This window comes from Rattus rattus, chromosome 11 (assembly GCF_011064425.1).
Source record: "Rattus rattus isolate New Zealand chromosome 11, Rrattus_CSIRO_v1, whole genome shotgun sequence".
In the NCBI taxonomy this organism is placed as follows: domain Eukaryota; kingdom Metazoa; phylum Chordata; class Mammalia; order Rodentia; family Muridae; genus Rattus; species Rattus rattus.
In genome coordinates this window covers 73,913,017-73,927,421 of record NC_046164.1, presented here as the reverse complement: position 1 = coordinate 73,927,421, position 14,405 = coordinate 73,913,017, and the positions used below count along the sequence as shown (strand labels likewise).

The following is a 14,405-nucleotide window of genomic DNA, read 5'->3' as shown; positions in this document are numbered from 1 at the left end:
GGCCGTGAGCTTTCAAAACCACACGCTGTCCCCACTCATCTCTGCTGCTCTCAGCGTGAGGTGTGAGCTCTCAGCCGTTGCCACCTCCATGATGGACTACTAGCCCTTCAGGACCGTGCACCTACATAAGCCCTTCCCTCTAACTCGCCCTGACCGTGGTGCTTACCACAACAGAAAAGCAGCTGGTATGAGATGTGATGCTCTTTCTTCTCCGTCTTAGCTCCAGAAAACTGCCATCCCCCTTCTAGGGATTTCTCATTACCCCACCCTCAGGCATCTGGGCTCTGCTCTGGAGGAGACATGGGTATGTGCAGTACTGCCTAGGTCTGGATGATTTAAGACTCAGGGTTCTATCACTGAGTTAACTCAGATAACCCAATCCCTCATTCAGGCCTTGGTTTACATATCTGTAAAATAGGAAGAATGGTCCTGTACCATGGAGGATACCCACTTGTTAATACTTCTCTATTAGCAAGGACAATATACTGTGAAATTCTCTGCTGTGCACACAGGAGGCGAGGGACCTGCTTCCACTGCAGCCTCCTCCTTCTGACTTGCCAGGGCCTCTTTCCACTGCAGCCTCCTCCTTCTGACTTGCCAGCGATACAGAATGAAAGGACTGGGGGCAGCAGTGCCTGGTGGGAAGGATGTAGCTTTGTCCTGCACCCTGCAAATATGTTCCTGAGGTGCACCAGCCACAAGGTCCCCTGAATGCTGGCAGTCACCACCCACCCAGCAAAGGGTGAGGCAGCCCTCCAACTCCTTCACTGTGGGCCACTGGGATTTTTCTGGGTGATCCCTGAAGATGGACCAAACCCAAATAAGCTGAGGGACTTCACATGTGTTTGGTCAAGAGGATTCCCAGGGCTCTTCACAATAGTAGGCTCTGGAAAGACACATTCTAATAACTCTAGTTAGCCTACGTAGTCATGATAGTCCCGCCTCTCACTGTAGTCTAAGCTGGCCCGAAATTCACCATAGAGCCCAGACTGATCTTGGACTTACAGCAAATTCCTGTCTCAGCCTCCTGAGCGATGGGATTAAAGGCATGTGTCAATCACCACTGTGCAGCAAAAAGAACCATTCTTAGTGCTCTCCTGGTCATACATTTTGCTAGAGAACCGATTAGAATTCATCAATCCATCCACTCGCATTGACAGATTGGGGGGGACGCTGGCAGGGATTAGCACTGGGAACCACAGAACCCCAGGGGGGGATAATGACCTAAGCTCAGAGTGAAGGGAAGGAGGAGGCAGCTTTCTGAAGGTGAGTCTGAAGGACTGACCAGGGTTCCAGCATTCATGACCACCTTACAGCCACAAAAGCCACAGCTGGTGCCTCTCAGAAGCCATGTTACCTACACACACACACACACACATACACACACACACACACACACACCCATCATTCATGTGTGCTTGTCAGACTTCTCACACCCAAAAGGGCATGCGTATTCTACAGACAGATGAAGAGACTCAAAGGAACAAGGCTCTAACAGCAAAATTCCAAGCAGGATGGAAGATAAATGGGGAAGCCATGTGGGTGTAGAGGTCTGTACCCAAGCCCCCCGCCCCATGACAGTCGGCACTGTCTCAAACAAGCTGCTCCCTCCAGCCTTGCAACCACACTGCCTCCTAGCCTTTCTTCTGTCCCCTGCACAGAGCAGCATGATGTGGGACCTTTAAATTGGGAAAATGCTTCATCATGTTCTGCTCCATCATGAAAAACTAGAAACTCCTCCCCCTCCTCCCTAGTGCACTCTCCTTCCAGTAAAACGTGGTTAAAGGGACAGCGCCATCACTTCCATAGCTATGAGGGTCAGCCTGCAGCCAGGGGCTGGGGATGAAACAGAGGCAAGGAAAAAGACAGACAAGGGTCTCTTTTAAGGAATCTGTCAGTTTTTGTCCTGGGGATTCCCCCCCACCTCAAAAAAAAAAAAAAGAAAGAAAAGAAAAACCACAGTAAACTGGGGTGCCGTAAGGCTTGAGATAATAGTCTGGGAGAAGTTCTGGTCTGAATAAGTCTACTGGTTCCTAGAGCTTGCCTGTGGGCATTGGAGTGGGGTTCTCTCTGCTGCGGGGAAAGGAGGGAGAACTTCACAGAAAGCCAGGCACTAGACAGGACATGCAGGGGTGGGTCACTTACATACAACCGTACAACCGTAGGTCGCTTCGAGCCCCTGTCATATGACTCAGTCACCCCTCCACCATACCGTAGCACAGAGAGACTGCTTGGAAATGCTACTGAACCTCCCCGCTGTGTAAGGCATAGATTAACCCTTCCCTTAGGAGGAGTAGGCGCTGTCCATGGTTCTGAAACGATAGCGGCACGGGAGGCTCCACTAACACTGCCTTTGACCGGGAGGAAAATAAACCAAGAACAAGCCACATAACAAAGCAAGGGCTCCAAGTCTGAGCCCCTCCGCCGCCCCCGCCCTTTTACCTGAAACCTCAGTACGACTCATGAGGGAGGTCGGTGGACTTTGGTACTGAGAAACCACCCCACTACTTTCTCGGAGCATGAAGGGGTATGCCTATGGCAGGACTGGTTTATCTATTGTGCAAATAAGAGTAAACTGACAAGATGAAACAGAAACATCGGGCAAGGAAAGGAGAAAGGCAAACTTAACGGGTGAGGGCAATATGTGGGTTCTCCTCCACAAATTCAGCCTGAGATTCCCCAAGTTCGGAGCTCACCGGGGTACATGGGGGCTTGGAGCTGCATCTTGTCTCTTGTACCCAAGGGAAAACCAAACATGGGAAAACACAATTTGTACAAGGTCATCCAGCTAGCGGAGCACAGAGCTAACCCCACTCTCCGCCCTGTTTGCAGAACTTGGCTTAGGTGTTGAAGATCTAGCTGCCTACTTAGGGACCCCCTGCTTCTTTACAGACAGTTTTCCTTGCTGGGCAAGATGCAGACTCCATTTTCCAGTCCTGGCCACTGGAGTTTTTAAGAGTTATTCTCACCCAGCGCTCCCTTTCTTCTTCTGCAGTCTTTCCCATATTCCCTCAGGGTAGCTCTGCAGTCCTTTCAAACTCCACGTCCCCTCAACCCCCATCCCGAAGCCAGCTGTACAATTCCTTAAGCCCCTCTGGGTGGCCTGTGGCCGCTGTAGTATCTGGGGAACACCGCACCTCGAGCTAGGAGGGCCCCGTTTATCCTAGGTAGGGTCCATCAGGCAATGCCATACAGGATCCCTTCGTGGGTGGCTGCAGTCTGCAGTCCTCATCTCACAGTCCTCTCTAACTAATAGGGAACCCTGTGTTGCTTCTCAAGTGGGGGTGTCCTCTCATAGTAATCACTGCAGAGTCTCCCACTGCTTCAACCCAAAGGCGCCCTGCCCCAGCAGTTCTGCAGTCCTCTCCCAATTTCGAATGCCCTCTCTTATTCTGAGGGTCTTTGACCAATAGGGTCTTCAGACATGCACCTGGAGGTCTGCACTTGTCCGCTCCGGAAGTCCTTTACTCCTTGGTCTGACCTCGGGAGGCTCCACTGACGATGCGTCGATTCCCCTTCACTCCTGGGTCCCCTCCCCGCCCCGCCCCTCTCACTGCGGAGAAGCCGGTCGGCCCGGGGCCGCGGGGGAGGAGGTGGAGAGGGCGGGGCCCTTCTCCCCAGCCCCCCACTGCCGAGGGGCCGGACCGGGCCACCGCGGATATAAAAGAGCCGGCGTCCCAGAGCTGCCGCAGTGCTGCCCGCCCCGTCCCGGCCCCGCACTCCCGCTCCGCCGGCGGCCGCACCTGCTCCGGCCATGATGAGCTTCGGCGGCGCCGATGCGCTGCTGGGCGCCCCGTTCGCGCCGCTGCACGGAGGAGGCAGCCTGCACTACGCGCTGAGCCGCAAGGCAGGCGCCGGCGGCACCCGCTCCGCGGCCGGCTCCTCCAGCGGCTTCCATTCGTGGGCGCGGACGTCGGTGAGCTCCGTGTCCGCCTCGCCCAGCCGCTTCCGCGGCGCCGGCGCCGCCTCGAGCACCGACTCGCTAGACACCCTAAGCAATGGCCCAGAGGGCTGCGTGGTGGCGGCGGTGGCTGCACGCAGCGAGAAGGAGCAGCTGCAGGCGCTCAACGACCGCTTCGCGGGCTACATCGATAAGGTGAGGCAGCTTGAGGCACACAACCGCAGCCTGGAAGGCGAGGCGGCGGCGCTGCGGCAGCAGCAAGCCGGCCGCGCCGCCATGGGCGAGCTGTACGAGCGCGAGGTGCGCGAGATGCGCGGGGCCGTGCTGCGCCTGGGGGCGGCGCGCGGGCAGCTGCGCCTGGAGCAGGAGCACTTGCTGGAGGACATCGCGCAAGTCCGCCAGCGGCTGGACGAGGAGGCCCGGCAGCGCGAGGAAGCGGAGGCGGCGGCGCGCGCCCTAGCCCGCTTCGCGCAGGAGGCGGAAGCGGCGCGCGTGGAGCTGCAGAAGAAGGCGCAGGCGCTGCAGGAAGAGTGCGGCTACCTGCGGCGCCACCACCAGGAGGAGGTGGGCGAGCTGCTCGGTCAGATCCAGGGTTGCGGTGCCGCGCAGGCGCAGGCTCAGGCCGAGGCTCGGGACGCCCTCAAGTGCGACGTGACGTCGGCGCTGCGGGAGATCCGCGCGCAGCTCGAAGGACACACGGTGCAGAGTACGCTGCAGTCAGAGGAGTGGTTCCGAGGTGCGCGGGGGCGGGGGTGGGGAGGGGTCGCCCCCTCCTGGCGGGGCAGTAAGTAGCCTGTGGGTCCACCTACGAGGACAGTAGAGGACTCCTCTCGGAAGTAACTGGACCCTCTAAGAAGTGCATGCCACTTCATAAAGTAGCGGTTTTACTCAGACCCTCCCTTGGGGCGCCCCAACTCTGAATATTCCTTTAGTTGCCACCCTCCACATTATGTCGGTACTTAAACACCAGGGCCAACCCCTGTTCTCCACACACTGTTAGACGGAACTTAGATTCAGGCTGGCCTCCCTGCCATCTGAAACAGAGCAAGCCCCTTCTAGACCCAGGGTATCAGGTATCCAGCAGCCGCTTGCTGTGCCAACTTTGCCCATCCTTTCTTGCACTCTGCGCAGTGGGTAGAACAGAAGTCTTCTGCTGATGCCTACCAGGCTTCGTCTCACTGCTTGCTCAACGTATAACTTCTCACATTTTAGTACTCTGCTGTGTAAAGTGAAAGCCATTCACTTTACACAGCAGCCATGGTGGAACCAGCATGGCTGCAAATGGATGAGGCAGCCTTTGTGTTACTTGATATCCCTTTCTTCTTTCCCAAAACTTAGGTGGGTTCTGAGTCAGCTTGACTGCAGTTGCCCTGAAACCCTGCCCAGTGCCTGCAGCTGCAGGGTGACCTTGACCAACACTGGCCTTCTCTCATTCTCATTTCTTTTGGGATTGGGGCATAGAGTAACTGGGCTTCTTAGTATCGGCTGCAGCATCGTCCCGGAAGTCATCCATAAACCCACGCGTTGTTCTGGAAGCAAGTGCAGAGCATCTGCACTTTCCAAAGATGTCCGTGATCTATAGTAGCTGAGAATCCGCACTGGAGTGGTTTTTTAAGTGCTCACTAACAGGAAAGCCAGGAATGCCGAGATTTGGACGGCTGGCTGGAATTTCCCTTTTCATGTTCCACGCCTTTGCAGTGGCAGCGCCCTTCCCCCATCTCTGCGGCAAGGCTCCTCCCAGAGGGGACCTCGTCTCTTCTTTTAGGTTTGCCCTTCACCCAGGCAGAGCATGCCAGCATGCCAGGATGCGTGTCCCACCAGCTGGCCGCTCTCTTTCCACCGGGACTCAGCTCTTGGATGTAGGATGTCCGCTTTCTGGAGATTAAGACCAATTTCTAATTTCCAGTGGCCTGGACAAGACCTGAGAACCAGGTGCCAGTTGGTGGCAGAGGCTGCATTGGCTCTGGGCCTGCTGTGCTAGACAAGAAAGTCAGAAGAGGCAGGGACTGAGGGCTGGTACACGGGCCTTGTGCTCTCCCATGACCTTGGGCTCTGCAGAAATCTGCAATGAAGTTACGGTGGCTACGATGTAATGGATCGCCCTGGGGGAGTTCATACCTGGAGCTGTCACAGGAATATTAATGTCTGCAAGCCTGCAGACCGCAGCTCAGCATTAGGCCTCATGCCAGTCTGAGCCCCTCGGTGCAGTGTGCTAGCCCTTCCTTAAGGAGCTCTGCCAGGCACTGGGATCAAATGGAGGCTTCCTGTCTCCTGAGGGGTTTAATGGATCAAGTCTAGGGAGTCACAGTCTGTTTAGTGAAGCCAGATAGACTAAATTTTTTTAAAGATTTATTTATTATATATGAGTACACTAGGGTCTAATTTTTTTTTTTTTTCGGAGCTGGGAACCGAACCCAGGGCCTTGCGCTTGCTAGGTTACCACTGAGCCAAATCCCCAACCATGAGTACACTGTACCTATCTTCAGACACACCAGAAGAGGGCATCAGATCTCATGACAGATGGTTGTGAGCCACCATGTGGTTGCTGGGAATTGAACTCAGGACCTCAGGAAGAGCAGTCACTGCTCTTAACCACTGAGCCATCCCTCCAGCCCCAGCTAGATTAAATTTGAATCCTGCCACTCACTAGCAGGGTGGCTTTGGGTAATAACTACTTGACCGTTATAGGAAAGGGTGGAGTAAACATCCTGGCACCCAGTAGGTCTTCAACCCATACGTGCCACTTTTCAGATTGCAGCCCACGTTCCTACGTTGCTAACCCTGTGTCCTGACTCCTCCCCTGCTCAGTGAGATTGGACCGACTCTCAGAGGCAGCCAAAGTGAACACGGATGCTATGCGCTCTGCCCAAGAGGAGATAACTGAGTACCGGCGGCAGCTGCAGGCCAGGACCACAGAGTTGGAGGCACTGAAAAGCACCAAGGAGTCACTGGAGAGGCAGCGCTCTGAGCTGGAGGACCGTCATCAGGTAGACATGGCCTCCTACCAGGTGAGCAGAGGGGAGGGTAACTTACTTACTTACTTCCTTCCTTCCTTCCTTCCTTCCTTCCTTCCTTCCTTCCTTCCTTCCTTCCTTCCTTCCTTCCTTCCTTCAGCAGGATCCTGGTCTCTGAGTCTGGAGAGTTCTCTGACTACCTGAACCAAAAATCCCTCTCTGGAGCAAAAGGGAGAAAAACAGCAAAGACTTGCTTTGCAGAGCTATGAAGTGCTCAGAGATTTAGAATGTTCAGCAACCTTGGGGATGTAGCTCAGGGGTAGAGCACATGCGGTTCTGGGCTCAGTCATAGCACCTAACAAAGAATTTACCACTTACGTATAAATGCTCAGCCAAATCTCGGTTAGCATAGGCATTCTAGTCACCAGTGTCCGTGAGTGTGGCCTGGGCACAGCTTGAGAAGGCATCTTCAGTCAAAAACAGTCTGGGGAGGAAAGTGTCACTTTCCTAGAACCTGATAATGCGGTAAGTACGGACACACCGGAAGCAGAAACGTTAAGGGGTAACTAAAGGGTCGTTGAGATGGTTCCCTTTAAGGCGGTGCTTCTCAGCCTTCCTGGTGCTGCCACTCTTTCATACAGGTTCTTGCGCTGTGGTGACCCCCCCCAGCCATAAAATTATTTTTCTTGCTATTTCATAACCACAATTATTCTAGTTATGAATCACAATGTAAAAAAAAATTTTTTTTTTTTTTTGAGAAAGAGGTTTGCAAAAACCTGGCGAACAGGTTGACAATTGCTGCTTTAAGCAGTGCTCCAGAGAAAAGAAGTTTCATCTGTGCGTAGTACACTTCTGGGTGTCCTCTGTCTCGCCAGGTAATCCAATAGCAGGCATTTGCCAAGGGTTGACACTCGGGCGCTTTTGGAAAGAGCAGAAGACAAAGTAGCTAGGACTACTCTCGCCCCAGCTGTGGAGCGGACCACCCTGCTACGTCTCATCCCTCAGGGAACATTTTCCAAGACATCTGTAAAAATTCACCCATCCAAAAAAAAAATTCACCCATCATTCTGACTGAGCCAGTATCTATTGTATTTCATCCCAGACCTTTCCTCAGGCTGAGACTTTCGCTCCAGACTTTTCCATGACCGTACATGAGCACATTGAGATTTTGACAGGGTGGGGCTTTGGCTGCAGCCAGGTGGCTGAGCAGGGTAGCACCCGCTTCCCTGGAACTGAGGGCCAGGCCCTGGGTGACTTTCCTCATCTGTCATCCCCAGGATGCAATTCAGCAGCTGGACAATGAGCTGAGAAACACCAAGTGGGAGATGGCCGCGCAGCTCCGAGAGTACCAGGACCTGCTCAACGTCAAGATGGCCCTGGATATTGAGATCGCTAAGCTTACAGGTGAGATGGCCCAGGCGCCTTGAGGCAGTGTGGAGCCCTGAGCTCCCATAAAGCACTAAGCCTTCAGTTGCAGGCTGTGTTTGGGACGCTGCCTATGTTTTAGAGACCGAAGTTTTTTGGGGTTTTATTTTTTATTATTTTTTAAATAGATCTTATTATGTAGCCCTCTCAGGCCTTGAACTCACAATGTAGACCATGTGAGATGGTCTCTAGATCATGGAGAGCCACCTACCTCTGCTTCCCAAGTACTGGGATTGAAGGTGTGTGTTACCGTAACATAGCTAAAGTATTTCTGTTTATTTTGTTTGTGTCTGTGCGCACACACACAGGCCAGAGGACAACTTTGTAGTCTCTCCTCCCACCTTTACATGGGCTCTGAGGGTTGAATTCAGGCGCTGAGGCCTATGCAGAAAGCATCTTACCCACCTAGCCATATTACCAGCCAAAAGTATTTCAGTTGTGAGCCTTAACCCCCCCTTTTTTTTTTCTTTTTTTCAGAGCTGGGGACCGAACCCAGGGCCTTGTGCTTGCTAGGCAAGCGCTCTACCACTGAGCTAAATCCCCAACCCCAAGCCTTAACCCTTAAAAACTCAGCTGTCCCTCCAGTCCTAACTATAGTACAATATATTTTAATGATGTAGGCTCAGCAAGATGGCTCAGTGGGTGAAGGCACTTGCTACATAAGCCTGAGGGCCCAAGTTCGATCCCCAGACTCTACCGTAGAGGGAGAACTTTGATTCCTGAAAGTTGTCCATAACATCTCTCATGCATTGTGGCACACGTGCACCCACACCCATGCATGCTCACAGTAAAATAAGAAAAAAAGTCTGTATCTTAAATTGGCCATTTAATGGTCTTAAAGGAGCATGTCAGTGGTTTCATTACATTTGCATATATTTGCATACACAACACTCCTCTCCCTCCATCCCAAATTCAAGCCGCAAACTCCTTATAGGACCCTCATCATCCCTGCCCCAGCCCCCCACAACTGTTTTACTTTGAGAGAGGCAGAAATCTTGAAGCTGATTTACTTCTTTCTTCTTTTAGCTGTGTTTTATTTGCGTGTGTGTGTGTGTGTGTGTGTGTGTGTGTGTGTGTGTGTGTACCCTCATGCACACATATATGGAGGTCAGAGGTCGTCTTTTTTTTTTTTTTTTTTTTTTTTCTGGAGCTGGGGACCGCACCCAGGGCCTTGCGCTTTCTAGGCAAGCGCTCTACCACTGAGCTAAATCCCCAACCCCCTCAGAGGTCAGTCTTGAGGGTTGACTTTTTGTTTCCATCAGGTGGTTCCTGAGAATCAAACTTACCAAGTCCTTAGGCTTGATGGTCAGTGTGTTTACCCACTCAGCTACCTCGTTGACTCAGGAGTGACTCGGTATCTTTCTGATGGTGACTTACAGTTTAAAGACCCTTTTGTACCCCAAACTCAGCTAGTCAGAGACTTGCTTTGGAGGAAGAGAGGTGCTTAAACAGTCAGACACTATTACAGCCCCACCCTTTGGAAGTTCTTAGCTTGCTGGGCCTTCTTTCTTTGCAAAAGTGAGTGGAGACAACAGAAACAACATCCAAACCATGGGTTGATGGGAGCTCAGCCAGTCCTGTTTACAAGGTAGTCCAGCTGACACGGGTTCTGCTGGTGCTCACGGAATGGTAGCCATGAGAAGACCATGAGAGAGACATCACAGCCTAGCAGGGCTGACCTCCCGAAGGCCTCTTCTGATTGGTGATCCTTGGCTCTCCACCTCCTGGCTCTACTCTGATCTTGCTACTCGGTGTGGTGCAGTAGCCAAGATTCAGAGTGATCCTAGAGTCAGAAAGACAGGCCCTGCCCCAGGCTATAGATCTGTAGTTTAGAGCTGGAGAGATGGCTCAGCCATTAAAGGTTAGGCTCACAGCCTAAAATAGAAGATCTGTAGTTTAACAAGACCCAGGGTAATTTGTAAGCTGTTAAGTTTGGAAAACACTGTTCTAGAGGAAGCTCCTATGCTTCCACCAAGCAGCCATTCCATTCCCCACCAGGCCCTTAGTATTCATTCTCTCTCAGAAGAAACCCTCTGAGGTAAGGACTTGGTGGTCAGACTTTTACCATGAAGAAATGCAGGCCTTAGGAGTCCGGGTAACTTGGATAAGGTCACCATCTAGTGAGTAGCTAAGAGAGAGGAGAAATTCCAAAGAATGGCTACCAAAGGAGACAGGACATCTAAATGGCAATTAGGAAACTTCTCGGCCCAAATGCGTAAGTGTGGGCTTCATTCTTCCCTTCCTTCATGGGAGGGGCTTATTTTTTATGTTATTGTGTGTGTGTGCATGGTCGTGTGTATAGTGTACATGTAGAGGTTATGTACAATGTTCAGGAGTCATTCTCTCTCTCTCTCTCTCTCTCTCTCTCTCTCTCTCTCTCTCTCTCTCTAAACCCAGAGACTCACGCATACTGGACCAGCAATATACCACCCAGCTATAATCCTAGATCTACAACTTTCTCTTGAATTAGGTTTTTCTTCCGGGAGTTGGGGGGATAAGGTTGTTTGAGATAGGGTTTCTCTGTGTAGTCCTAGTTGTCCTGGAACTTTCTTTGTAGACCAGGCTGGCCTCAAACTTACAGAGGACCACCTGCTTCTGCCTCCAGAGTGCTGGGATTAAAGGCACGGGCCACCATGCCTATCTTGAATTAGGTGTTAGTTGAGAGACAATAGGCGTAGGTTGCATCGACTCAGGGGATTTCTACTGAGGACCATTCTTTAGAAGTTTTCTCCCATAAGCACCAGTGCAGCTCCCCATGAGGGCCAGACTTTGTAAGTGGCCACCGGGACACTTGGCGAAGTGACTTCCTCCATTCTCAAAGTGCTTCCTGCCAAGGCTGTGACTCAGGGCAGAGTGTGTGCTAGCATGACTCCATCCCCAGCATAATAAAAAATAAGTAAGTTCCAAATGTCTACTGGTAGTGGAAATGAAAAAAGAGAGAGCGATAAGAAGAGAGGAGAGCAAGGGAGAGAGGGGAATTTCTTCCATTGATTTATACCCTTCATTCACCAAACCCTGTCCCTGAATGCACTGGGGCTTCAGGAAGCCAACCAAGGTTCCAGCTGTTGACAGTGTTTCCCGTTATCCATTTCACAGAAAACTCCTGGAAGGCGAAGAGTGTCGGATTGGCTTTGGACCCAGTCCCTTCTCTCTTACTGAGGGACTCCCAAAAATTCCCTCCACGTCCACTCACATAAAAGTCAAAAGCGAAGAGAAGATAAAAGTAGTAGAAAAATCGGAGAAGGAAACCGTCATTGTAGAGGAACAGACAGAAGAGATCCAGGTGACAGAAGAAGTGACGGAAGAGGAGGACAAAGAGGCCCAAGGGGAGGAAGAAGAGGAGGCAGAAGAGGGAGGAGAAGAAGAAGCAACTACATCTCCCCCTGCAGAAGAGGCTGCATCTCCAGAAAAGGAAACCAAGTCTCCTGTGAAAGAAGAGGCCAAGTCCCCAGCTGAGGTCAAATCTCCAGCTGAGGTCAAATCTCCAGCTGAGGCCAAGTCACCAGCTGAGGTCAAATCTCCAGCTGAGGCCAAGTCACCAGCTGAGGCCAAGTCACCAGCTGAGGTCAAATCTCCAGCTACAGTGAAGTCTCCAGGTGAGGCCAAGTCACCAGCTGAGGTCAAATCTCCAGTTACAGTGAAGTCCCCAGCTGAGGCCAAGTCACCAGCTGAGGTCAAATCTCCAGTTACAGTGAAGTCCCCAGCTGAGGCCAAGTCACCAGCTGAGGTCAAATCTCCAGCTACAGTGAAGTCCCCAGCTGAGGCCAAGTCACCAGCTGAGGCCAAGTCCCCAGCTGAGGCCAAGTCACCAGCTGAGGTCAAATCTCCAGCTGAGGCCAAGTCTCCAGCCAGTGAAGTCCCCAGGTGAGGCCAAGTCACCAGCTGAGGCCAAGTCACCAGCTGAGGCCAAGTCACCAGCTGAGGCCAAGTCACCAGCTGAGGCCAAGTCACCAGCTGAGGCCAAGTCACCAGCTGAGGTCAAATCTCCAGTTACAGTGAAGTCCCCAGCTGAGGCCAAGTCACCAGTTGAGGTCAAATCTCCAGCTGAGGCCAAGTCCCCAGGTGAGGCCAAGTCCCCAGGTGAAGCCAAGTCACCAGCTGGAGCCAAGTCACCAGCTGAGGCCAAGTCCCCAGGTGAAGCCAAGTCACCAGCTGGAGCCAAGTCACCAGCTGAGGCCAAGTCACCAGCTGAGGCCAAGTCACCTGTTGAGGTAAAATCCCCAGAGAAGGCCAAGAGCCCCATGAAGGAAGGTGCAAAATCCCCAGCTGAAGCCAAGTCCCCCGAGAAGGCCAAGTCCCCTGTGAAGGAAGAGATCAAGCCTCCAGCTGAGGTGAAATCCCCCGAGAAGGCCAAGAGCCCCATGAAGGAGGAGGCCAAGTCCCCTGAGAAGGCCAAGACTCTGGATGTGAAGTCTCCAGAAGCCAAGACTCCAGCGAAGGAGGAAGCAAAGCGCCCCGCAGACATCAGATCCCCCGAGCAGGTCAAAAGTCCTGCCAAGGAGGAGGCCAAGTCCCCCGAGAAGGCCAAGTCCCCCGAGAAGGAGGAGACCAAGACTGAAAAGGTGGCTCCCAAGAAGGAAGAGGTGAAGTCCCCTGTGAAGGAGGAGGTAAAAGCCAAAGAACCCCCAAAGAAGGTGGAGGAGGAGAAGACACCAGCCACACCAAAATCAGAGGTGAAGGAGAGCAAGAAAGACGAAGCTCCCAAGGAGGCCCCAAAGCCCAAGGCGGAGGAGAAGGAACCTCCCACAGAGAAGCCCAAGGACTCACCAGTGGAAGCCAAGAAGGAAGAGGCTGGAGAGAAGAAGAAGGCGGCGGCCCCAGAGGAGGAGACGCCCGCCAAGTCGGGCGCGAAGGAAGAGGCTAAGCCCAAAGAGAAGACAGAAGACGCCAAGGCCAAAGAACCTAGCAAACCCTCAGAGAAGGAGAAACCGAAGAAGGAGGAGGTGCCGGCAGCACCAGAGAAGAAAGACACCAAGGAGGAGAAGACTACGGAGTCCAAGAAGCCTGAGGAGAAACCCAAAATGGAGGCCAAGGCCAAGGAGGAGGACAAGGGCCTTCCCCAAGAGCCTAGCAAACCCAAGACAGAAAAGGCTGAAAAGTCCTCTAGCACAGACCAAAAAGACAGCCAGCCCTCAGAGAAGGCCCCAGAGGACAAGGCTGCCAAGGGAGACAAGTAAGAGGACAAGAGGGACACCCAGAATAGCCAAAGAAACTCAGGACAGCCCCGGTACTCAAGGGTTGGTGTAATAAAGTTTATTTCTTCCTTTCCCTCCGTAAGAAGAAACACCACGTAGATGGTGGGCCCGCCCTCACCAAACAGGAATTTCTATTAGGATTAAGTTAGCAAGAGACGATAACCCTGAGCCCCGCCTCCCCCACACCAAAAGCCCTCCCCAGGTGATGGACAATTATGATAGCTTATCGTAGCCGAACGTGATGTATTGCTGAACGCTCCACGTAAAACGCGTGACTAAAAACTGCCCCCCACTCCTTTCCAAGTAAGTGCATTTACTTCCCGTATGTCCTACCGACAGGTGACCGCAGTAATGAATGAGCAGTTAGAAATGCATTATGCTTGAAATGTTGTAACCTATTCCCGAATGCCTTCTTGTTTTCCAAAGGAGCGGTCAGGTCCTTGCCCGGTACACGCTCCTGGAAGAGCTGCAGCAGGTGAGGCAGGGCGCTGGCCGCTGAACCAGGCCAGGGTGTACTGTCCACTGAAGTCCACTTTCGATTGCTTCCGTGCAATAAAACCAAGTGCTTCTGAAATACAACTGTGGCTGTCGTTATTTCTTCCCTCCCTCTGGGACGGCTAGAGGCCGGGACAAGAGGTCTAGGCATCACACCAGATCTGTGCTGGTGGCCTCGGTACGGTCTCTGGACCTTCATCAACATCACCTGGGAACCTTATAAACCCACAGACTCCTGGCTGCACGCCGTTGACATCACAATCTGAGGGAGGTATGGGGAAAGTACACGCTTGGCCAGATCCCAGTGTACCCTAATGAACACTGATGCTGAGACACTGGGAACAGTGAGCCCCGGGAGGATGTCGAATGGTCCGTGGACTCTGCATGTTAGATGCGACGTACCTATGCCTCAGGGGCCACGTGTGGATAATTCAT

The 14,405-nt window shown here is 52.7% G+C and overlaps 1 protein-coding gene across 1 annotated transcript; it reads left to right on the top strand.

Moving 5' to 3' along the window:
• The first annotated feature begins 3,684 nt into the window (after positions 1 to 3,684).
• On the top strand, positions 3,685 to 14,054 carry Nefh (neurofilament heavy). Its single transcript, XM_032916127.1, has 5 exons — positions 3,685 to 4,637; positions 6,710 to 6,909; positions 8,133 to 8,250; positions 11,370 to 12,115; positions 12,150 to 14,054. Exons 1-5 carry the CDS (start codon positions 3,755 to 3,757, stop codon positions 13,455 to 13,457), a joined length of 3,255 nt encoding a protein of 1,084 aa, XP_032772018.1. The 5' UTR covers positions 3,685 to 3,754; the 3' UTR covers positions 13,458 to 14,054.
• Positions 14,055 to 14,405: the final 351 nt, after the last annotated feature.

Coding starts and splice junctions, on each gene's coding strand:
- Nefh (XM_032916127.1), top strand. CDS start 3,755: ATGATGAGCTTCGGCGGCGCCGATGCGCTGCTGGGCGCCCCGTTCGCG. Junction 4,638..6,709: donor GTCAGAGGAGTGGTTCCGAG/GTGCGCGGGGGC, acceptor TCCCCTGCTCAG/TGAGATTGGACCGACTCTCA. Junction 8,251..11,369: donor CCTGGATATTGAGATCGCTA/AGCTTACAGGTG, acceptor CCCGTTATCCAT/TTCACAGAAAACTCCTGGAA.